At 41.4% G+C, this 9,596-nt stretch overlaps 2 protein-coding genes across 2 annotated transcripts; one reads left to right on the top strand and one right to left on the bottom strand.

Annotated features, from left to right (window-relative positions):
* Positions 1-652: 652 nt before the first annotated feature.
* On the top strand, positions 653-4,481 carry LOC103429575 (MDIS1-interacting receptor like kinase 1-like). Its single transcript, XM_008367724.4, has 2 exons — positions 653-3,800; positions 3,894-4,481. Exons 1-2 carry the CDS (start codon positions 1,169-1,171, stop codon positions 4,301-4,303), a joined length of 3,042 nt encoding a protein of 1,013 aa, XP_008365946.3. The 5' UTR covers positions 653-1,168; the 3' UTR covers positions 4,304-4,481.
* Positions 4,482-4,581: 100 nt separating this feature from the next.
* LOC103412189 (auxin-responsive protein IAA11-like) lies at positions 4,582-7,426 on the bottom strand. Its single transcript, NM_001328787.1, is given in 5 exon segments — positions 4,582-5,195; positions 5,282-5,343; positions 5,563-5,689; positions 6,001-6,314; positions 6,838-7,426. Coding segments are annotated over 5 exon segments (888 nt in total). The 5' UTR covers positions 7,173-7,426; the 3' UTR covers positions 4,582-5,145.
* Positions 7,427-9,596: the final 2,170 nt, after the last annotated feature.

The following is a 9,596-nucleotide window of genomic DNA, read 5'->3' on the forward strand; positions in this document are numbered from 1 at the left end:
CAACTTGATCGTATTCTCTTCAAGCTTGGATCCAGAAAATCTCTCGATCCAGCTTGAGGGGGAGTATTGAATATTATTGAATTCTTTAAACCCTAACAGCTGTAAAGCTGTGTTAGCTGTGTTTAGCTAGGGTTTAGTGAGCTGTGTTATTCTCTCTTCTGTGTAAAGCTTGTTAATAAGCTGTAAAACATGTGTTAAGAGAGTGTGGAGGTCATCATACTCTCATGCTTGCTTAGCTGACTTGCTTAGCTGCCATTGTCCCCTACTCTCCTCTCTCTTTCCCGATTATTCCTCTATTTATGCTTAATCTTGTAAACTGTTTTGATATACTGAAATATACATTAAGGTTTTCTATAGGGCCGCAAGAGTCAAGCTCAATTGGGTAACTTCCATTACCACATTGGGATCAGGACTTCCCACAAATGCCAAGATCAGTTATGAATAATATGATACTAGGGTTAAACAGTCCTATCCAACTGTTTAGTCTCATTACTTTTATTAAGAAGTAATTACTTAAATCAGACAAAGAATTAAGAGAAAAGGAAACATTTTATTAGGTTTTTATGATTATCTACTCAATTCACTCAAGTTACTAAATATGATATAACAAATATAAGAGAACACTCGCACTGCATGGGAGAAGAAATTTTTTCAGTGTGCCGAAAACACAGCTTGTATTATAATATATACTTAGTGTACTGAGTCGTGTTCTTGACACATTGAATATCGATGGAGAGAGAGAGAGAGAGAGAGAGAATGGTATTCACCACATTCTCTGTCCCATGTTTGGTGTCGGAGAAACTTCCAATAAGTCCAAACCCTTCCCCGTCATTACTCGCAGTTAACAGCCTGTTGCAGTCCCCAAGATCTCACGAGCACCTCATCTTATTACAAACTAATCCACCCCAATTATTCACTATTATTTATTTATTATATACCATCACATATACATTAACCAATCTCCTTCTTTCCACTACTCAGACAACAACAGTTAGTTACACTCTCTCGCCTTCTCTCTCTATCAGTTTCAGAGACTGAAAATGGTGGAAAACCAGAGCGCATAGCATGGTTACGAGCGTTTACCATTGCACCCGACCTCCTGTGTTCGAATTCCACCCTCCCTCGTGTCAAAGAAAGACAAAACCCAGGAAGGAGATTTAGTCACAAGATGCAGTTGAGCAAAACCCAAATGCTGATCTTCTTCTTTTTGTGCTGTTCTTCATTTGGATTTGCAGCTGTGGCCAATGATGAAGTTTCCGCTCTGCTTTCGATAAAAGCCGGTCTCATTGATCCACTGAACAGCCTCAAAGACTGGAACTTTCCAGAAAATGAAGCTCACTGCAACTGGACAGGCGTATGGTGCAACACTGAGGGGCACTTAGAGAAACTTGATATCTCCCACATGAACCTCAGCGGCCCGATATCCGGCGACATCCAACGTCTCAAAAGCCTTACTTCCCTCAACCTTTGCTGCAGTGGCTTCTCCTCATCACTGCCAAAATCCATCTCAAATCTCGCAGCATTGAAAACTTTTGATGTGAGTCAAAACTCGCTTGTTGGTGAGTTTCCGTGGGGGTTTGGAAGAGCAGGAGGATTGACAGAACTTAACGCTTCGAGTAACAATTTTTCGGGTTTTCTTCCTGAGGATCTCGGCAATGCCACAATGCTGGAGACTCTGGATCTCCGAGGGAACTTTTTCGGGGGCTCGTTTCCAAAGTCATTCAAGAACTTGCAGAAGCTCAAGTTTCTTGGGCTTTCCGGGAACAATTTCACCGGGGAAATCCCCGCTGAGCTTGGAGAGCTGTCCTCATTGGAAAGTATGATTCTTGGATACAATGAGTTTGAAGGTGGGATTCCAATGGAGTTTGGGAATCTTACCAACCTCAAGTATCTTGATTTGGCAGTTGGGAATCTTAGTGGTGAGATTCCAGCCGACTTGGGGAGGCTGAAGTTGCTGGAGACGGTGTTCTTGTACAAGAACAATTTTGAAGGCAAAATCCCAGCTGAAATCGGCGCCATTTCTTCGTTGAAATTGCTTGATCTTTCCGATAATGTATTGTCGGGGGAAATCCCAGCTGAAATTGAGGAGCTGAAGAATTTGCAGCTTCTGAATGTGATGTGTAATCAGTTATCAGGTTCGGTTCCATTAGGAATTGGAAGTTTGAGTCAGTTAAGTGTTCTTGAGCTATGGAACAATTCGTTTTCAGGTCCTTTGCCCAGTGATCTTGGCAAAAATGCCCCATTGCAGTGGTTGGACGTCTCATCCAACGCGTTTTCCGGCGAGATTCCATCCGCATTATGCAACAAGGGCAATCTCACCAAGCTCATCCTCTTCAACAATGCCTTCACAGGTCCAATTCCGGCGAGCCTATCCTCTTGCCCTTCGCTTGTTCGTGTTCGAATGCAGAATAATTTTCTTTCCGGGACAATCCCAGTTGGGCTTGGCAAGCTTGAGAGGCTTCAAAGGTTAGAATTGGCAAACAACAATCTCACTGGTGCAATCCCAGATGATCTTTCTTCCTCTACTTCACTCTCTTTCATTGATATCTCTCGAAACCGCCTCCATTCTTCTCTTCCTTCCACCATTCTCTCTGCTCCAAGCTTGCAAACCCTGATGGCCTCGAATAATGAATTGGTTGGCGAAATCCCGGATCAATTCCAGGACTGCCCTTCACTTTCAGTGCTTGATCTCTCATCAAACCATTTCTCAGGAATCATCCCAGCAAGTATTGCTTCATGTGAGAAATTGGTAAGCTTAAATCTGAGGAACAACCAATTGACCGGAGACATCCCAAAATCAATTGCCATGATGCCCACATTGTCCGTTCTTGATCTGTCCAACAACTCTCTCACTGGTGGAATACCTGAAAATTTCGGAATGTCACCGGCCTTGGAGACTCTCAATGTCTCATTCAACAAGCTAGAGGGTCCTGTCCCAAAAAACGGTGTACTGAGAACAATAAACCCGAGTGATCTTGTGGGCAATGCCGGTCTCTGTGGCAGTGTCCTCCCTCCATGTACGCAAAATCCAGCATTGGCATCGAGGCATAGGAATGTGCACACAAGGAACATTGTTGCAGGATGGGTGATTGGGATCTCATCAGTTTTAGCAGTTGGACTTGCACTTTTCAGTGCTCGAACTCTATACAAAAGGTGGTACTCAAATGGGAGTTGCTTTGGAGACAGTTTCGAAGTTGGCAAGGGAGAGTGGCCATGGAGACTGATGGCATTCCAGAGGCTTGGTTTCGCAAGTACTGACATTCTGGCTTGTGTGAAGGAATCGAATGTGATCGGAATGGGAGCTACTGGGATTGTGTACAAGGCAGAGATATCACGATCAAACACAGTTGCCGCAGTTAAAAAGCTGTGGAGACCGGCAACAGACATTGAAACTGGAAGCAGTGATGATCTAGTTGGGGAAGTGAATCTCTTGGGGAGGCTAAGGCATCGAAACATTGTTCGGTTATTAGGATTTCTGAACAATGATACGAATTTGATGATTATATACGAGTTTATGCCCAATGGAAGCTTAGGAGAAACCTTGCATGGCAAGCAAGCAGGGAGGTTGCTTGTAGATTGGGTTTCAAGGTACAACATAGCAGTGGGGGTTGCACAAGGTCTTTCTTATCTCCACCATGACTGTCACCCACCAGTCATCCATAGAGACATCAAGTCTAATAACATACTGCTCGATGCAAACCTCGACGCGAGGATTGCGGACTTCGGGTTGGCACGGATGATGGTTCGAAAAAACGAGACAGTTTCCATGGTGGCTGGATCATACGGTTACATTGCCCCTGGTGAGTTTGAACTTTCTAGTTTCACATCTCAATCTTTACATGTTTCTGTAGTTTTCTTGTCACTGACAATTCTGGGACTGATTCTTCGATCAGAATATGGATACACATTGAAGGTTGATGAAAAGATCGACATCTACAGCTACGGCGTGGTTCTATTGGAGCTTCTAACAGGAAAGAGGCCTTTAGACCCCGAGTTTGGCGAATCAGTAGACGTCGTGGAATGGATTCGGAGGAAGATTAGGGACAACAAAAGTTTAGAAGAAGCATTAGACCCCAGTGTAGGAAACTGCAAGCATGTTCAAGAAGAGATGCTCTTAGTCCTTAGAATAGCATTGATTTGCACTGCCAAGCTTCCCAAGGACAGGCCTTCCATGAGGGATGTCATAACGATGCTCGGAGAGGCGAAGCCTCGGCGGAAAAGCAGCAGCAACAACGATCCATATGCTGCAGCTAAAAAAGACCAGCCTGTGTTTAGCACCTCACCTGTAAATGGCCTTCTCTAGGGACAGAAATTTGAGTTCCGTTTTTGGCTGTTATTATTCTGATTTTTAGATATTTCATGTTGTATGTAAGATTAAGATTTATTTTTTCTGTTAATGTTTGTAAGCAATGGTTCAAATTGGTGTAAGAAGCATATATCCAAGTAAAAAATAAGTCAAGAGCTTAGATTTTTTTACTCGACTCAACAAATAGCAATTTGACATGTGTATAAAAGTTTCTACTTTGTTATTTTAACGAGATATATTTTTGTACGTGTCAAACTGTACTTCGCAGATACAAATAAAGAAGAATGTCTTATGGTATTGAAATTTCAACAAGTCTTGCAATAAAAAAAAAGGTCGTACCCAGTGCACAAGGCTCCCGCTTTACGCAGGATCTGGGAGAGATGAATGTCGGCTAGCCTTTCCCCCATTTATGGAGAGGCTGCTCCCAAGTCTCGAACCCGAAACCTACCGCTCATGGGCGAGGCACTTGCCATCGCAACAAGTCCTGCAATAACATTGATAATTTCATTACCAAACAATTTCTCTCCATTAAACAAGGGGGAACTGAAGGTTGCCCCATCTGCTGAACAGACAAAAGCATATGAGTGTGCCCCCATATATACAACAACATTCACCAAAGTAAGCATACGTATGTATTGTATTACATTGAAAACGAAGATTGCTCTCGGAGAAGGCGTAACAAAAATGAAATGAAATGGCATTCGACAGCATAAAAAATGAACCGAAAAACCAACGGTTTCTCCCTCTTCTTTCCAAAATGCTCCAACTATAAGTTTTGTCCACTTTGTACACTTTCAAACGTAGGTTGTCTCTTCTTGCTTATCTTATGAGAAAAGGATCTAGGTTGGCTTACATCTTTGCCTCACATTCTTTTCCTGTAACAGGGGAGCTGCAAATCAAAATTAACGGAGTTAGCATCGGGTGAAACTGCAGGTTTCGGAGGCAAATTTGATTTTCCATGCACAGTCTACATACCAAGTCCGTTAGCCTCAGATGTCCTCATAATCCTTAACCTCTTGACAGTACCAAGAAACATCCTGAATGAAAAATAAGTAAACCCTGATAAGCTGTAGGCAAAACCAACGACTAAAAAATCATATACTTCAGCTCGGTATGGCTTTTAAAATTTTAGATACCGGATTCCACAAACACCCAGCTATGTTTATAAGAACTAGCAGAACAAGTCAATAAATACTTAATTCAATCATAGTATTACGCAGGCACCATATGCTTCACGTTTATTGAAAAAAACTTACTCCCAAGGAACATCTCCCACAAGCATCCAGTCTCCATCTTTATCTTCATAAGTGAGCGCAAACTCAAATGATCCATCCAGCAACTTTGAGGGTCTTGTTGCTCCTTCCATCTCCTGACCACCTGAACCTAATTAATAGATATAATACCACCATCAGTCAAAAGGTAAACATTTCTATCCCTAATCAGCTAAGGTAAATAAATTTGATCTTGTCCAAATGAAAACCATGATTTCAAGTGATGGACTTTATACATCCAGAATACCAATTACTTTTAACCTTCACAACTGGAAAAGTTTCGGCAAAATAAACTAAAATTTGGAATTTTTCTTGATTCAATTGACATTCCAAGAAAGCTTGGGAAGATAATTCGAGTTCCACAGACCATTGTGCACAACTTAAATTTGAGTTGCCTGAATCTGGGAACAATAAATGACTAACCATGTGTCGAGGGCCCAAACATATCCTCCAATTTTTGTGCTAGCGCTTCATAGGAACTATGCGCACTTAGATTAACCTTTCGCCCAATAGGAATCCCGTCCATATTCACCTTCACAAACAGTGAACCCCTCTGCTGCCCTATCTCCTTAGCATTTCCATTGGACTTGTGACCTCCATTGTTAACCTTCTCCGCACCGGTCTTGTACTCACTTTTCTCATTTACTGAGTTAAGTCCTTCAGTGGATGAAGATTTCGCTTGGAGAACCAAACTATTCATTCTATAAGCTCTGATAGGAGGCCATCCCACAACCTGACTGCTTTCAACCAACAAAAGATACAATCCCATAAGAGAAGAAAGCAAAACCGAAAACCTTATAAAAAGCGGGCAAGATTACAATATCTCCATACAAACAACTCAACAACCGGCCACTATAGAAGTCCTACTACCTCCAACTTCAAAAAAAATCCGCTTTAACGTTTCACGGTGACTACAAATCGCAAGTTTAAATGTTTGTACACTATAGTTTAATCTAGAGCCATAATTGTGTGTAAACCAATGCTTCCAGCGAGGATGTTTGTGAATTGAGATAAACAAACAGAACACTGCCAAATACAAATACAGGTTCTTAAATCCGACAACAACAGATGACAAAATCAAATCAATGGCAGAAAATAAGATTGCAACAGAACATCATGGTACAGAAAACATGGAAAATCTAAAATAGTAACAATAATTTGTGATGTGCAATAAGAGAACCCAACCAATTTCTAAATCAATGGAACTCATAAATAAAAATCCAAAAAATAAAAATAAAAAATCTATTTCGATTGTCTTACCTGGCACCATTAGCAGCAGCCACAGAATCAGCACTTCTCTTGGTTCCAGCAGCAACATTACCGCTGCTCAACGAAGAAGTAGAAGACGACGACTCGGAAGCCAACGAAGAAGAAAACCCCACAGAAGGAAAATCCTTAGCAGTCAAGATCCTCGCAAAGTGACCCCTTTGCCCCTGCTGATCCTTCCCTCCACCACCACCAAGGCTCAGCCCAAGACAGAGCTCGAGGCCAGACTCCTCAGGGGTAGAAGAGTCCTCAGAAGACATGGCAAAATTCTCCTCCCTGGACAGCGTTGACTTAGTCAACGACCCACTTGCAGAACCTCCACTCTCCATTGAAACAAAAAAAGCTCCCTCCTTTCCACCTCAAATCCAACCAGAAAGCTCACAGGATCAGAACCCAGATGATAAAATTTATAAAATTTTCAGGTGGGTTGGTTGCATAAAATAGGGGACAAGGGTTAGGGTTTAATTTGGGGATAAACTGAAATTAGGGCAAATTGATTGAGATAGAAATTGGAAAATTGAGCAAGTGGGTTTTGCTTGGGGCAGTGAACCGTTGCATAGTTGACACAAAACCGAAGGGCTTGTCGGGCGATTGTGCGCAATTTCGTAGAGCAAAGAAGAATCCTTTATGCTTTTTTGGGTCGGTTTTGGGAAAAGGAGAGATGGGCGGGGCAAGGGTTAGGTTCTGGGGTTTGCTTTTCGGGTTGCTTAGGTGGTGGGTGGTGATAGAACAAAGGAAAGAAATGGGGTCTACTCATAACTCCATTGTGGGCAGGGGACCCATTTCTGTCTGCTGTCTGCTTAATGCGCCTCCATCAATATCCTTGCTTGCTTCTAGACTATCTCAATTTCTCTTTTTCGTATCAAGATTCATGAGCAGAGATAATCTGGAATAATTGTTTTTTGGGATGGACATAAAAAAAGGTTAAAAACTATCAAATCGAAAACCAAATGAAACAGTAATAAGAAAATTAAAATGCATTGGCTAAAAAGTAAAAAATTAGGACAAAAATTGAATCCGACCATCTCAAAACCAGTTTCGATTTTGATTTGAAAAATAACAAGAATTGAAAAAATTAGATCGAATCAAACCGTACGAGTTAGTAATAATTTCAAATGAAACCGTATTGAACCAATATTTTTTTTGTTCCAATTGAAATGAAATTGAACTGAACTGAACCAAACAGGACCCATCTTTAATTGTTGTTATGTCGGTTATAAAAATTAGGAGATAATTTAACGAGCTGAGAAAATGAAATTCTCGTGCTTTTTAGGTAGGAAAGGCAACAAGAAATGGAGCCCACGACCCATACGCTCCAAACGACAAGCCGACAAGGTAGGTCCACCCATCACAGGTCTCAACACGTTGGAGTTAGGACCGCATGGGGCCCACTCTTCCTGTGGACGTATCTCCTGACACGTGTGGACTGACGGAACATCGGAGTTAATGTGGACAGATCAACGGACAATCGGAGAGACACGATTGGCCAGTACTTGGGGTCCGGATTTTGTAAAACGTTGACAAGTCCGCAGGATGTCACGTGGACTCCCCTGCAGTTTATGGTTGACACGGCGTCGTGCAGGCGGGGGACGGTCCGTCAACGGAGGGGAAATATCGTATGCATACATCATCATTTATTTCCCGTGCTCCCCCGGCAGCCATTCACTGTCAGATGGTGACAATTAAAATGATGGGCAATTTTGCCAACCAAAATTAAATAATGGAAAATGATGAGAAGAAGGTAAATGTGGGCGTGTTTAATTCGATCCACATCTCCACTAATCAAATGCAGTAACTTAAAGATGGGTTTAAGAATGATTAGAGATAATGATATGTAATAATAATGTGGACGTTGAGCAAATATGTTCTTAATATTTTTTTAACTAAGTTTTGTTTACGAAATGATGTGTCAGTTCGTCATTTATTTGAATCTAAATACAATGCATACAACAGGAGCAAAAACGTTAGCTCGTTTTTTTTTACTGACTCTCACTTATCACTAGTAAAAATTCAAGTACATACAAAGGTTTCATCAGCTGATTTTCGACATTGGCACTCCACAGCGAAACACGCAAAGTTGATGGCTGCAGGTAGGGTAGTCCGGTTTGTTGAGGAGTTGCGAGCTACTGAAGCAGAATTTGAAAGAGATAATATCATTGCAATAATTGCTATGCAACATTAAGGTGATGATACCTCTAATTTAGGGTTAATAATTTATAACATACGCTCATTCCTTCATGTTTTCTCTCAATTCAAACTTAGTCATGTTAGACGAGAAACAAATTAGGTAGCACATAGGCTTGCAAGAGCAGGACTTGGAGAGTAACGTGAGGTGGCTTGGTTTGAAAAAACCACCGGACATGGTAGCAAACATATTGATGAGGATGGTTCTATCTATTGAGTGATTACATCTTTTTTCTCGTTTATTTTATAATGGTGCCGACATTCACCTCTCCCAGACCCTGCGTAAAGCGGGAGCCTTGTGCACTGGGTACGACCTTTTTTTATTTTATAATGGTGCCCTTGTTTTTTCCTTGATTCCGGTTTGAATCCTACAAAGGTCACTAATACTTCCTAAGAAAACTTCACTAATTGATCAATACCTTCATAAAAATATATAAAAGAAAGTATAGTGTGTTTGAAAACAAACCTATCAACTTTTGGTAGGTTTAGATTTTTAATGTACCAAGAAGCTAAAGGTTACCAATTTTATTTTTGGATGTCCATGTGTAGTACAAATCTAGACACACCGC

Source organism: Malus domestica, chromosome 10 (assembly GCF_042453785.1).
Source record: "Malus domestica chromosome 10, GDT2T_hap1".
In the NCBI taxonomy this organism is placed as follows: Eukaryota; Viridiplantae; Streptophyta; class Magnoliopsida; order Rosales; family Rosaceae; genus Malus; species Malus domestica.

Excerpts from the sequence above, each read along its gene's own strand:
- LOC103429575 (XM_008367724.4), top strand. The coding sequence starts at position 1,169 with ATGCAGTTGAGCAAAACCCAAATGCTGATCTTCTTCTTTTTGTGCTGT. Across the intron at positions 3,801-3,893 it reads ATACGGTTACATTGCCCCTG|AATATGGATACACATTGAAG; the intron begins GTGAGTTTGAAC and ends TTCTTCGATCAG.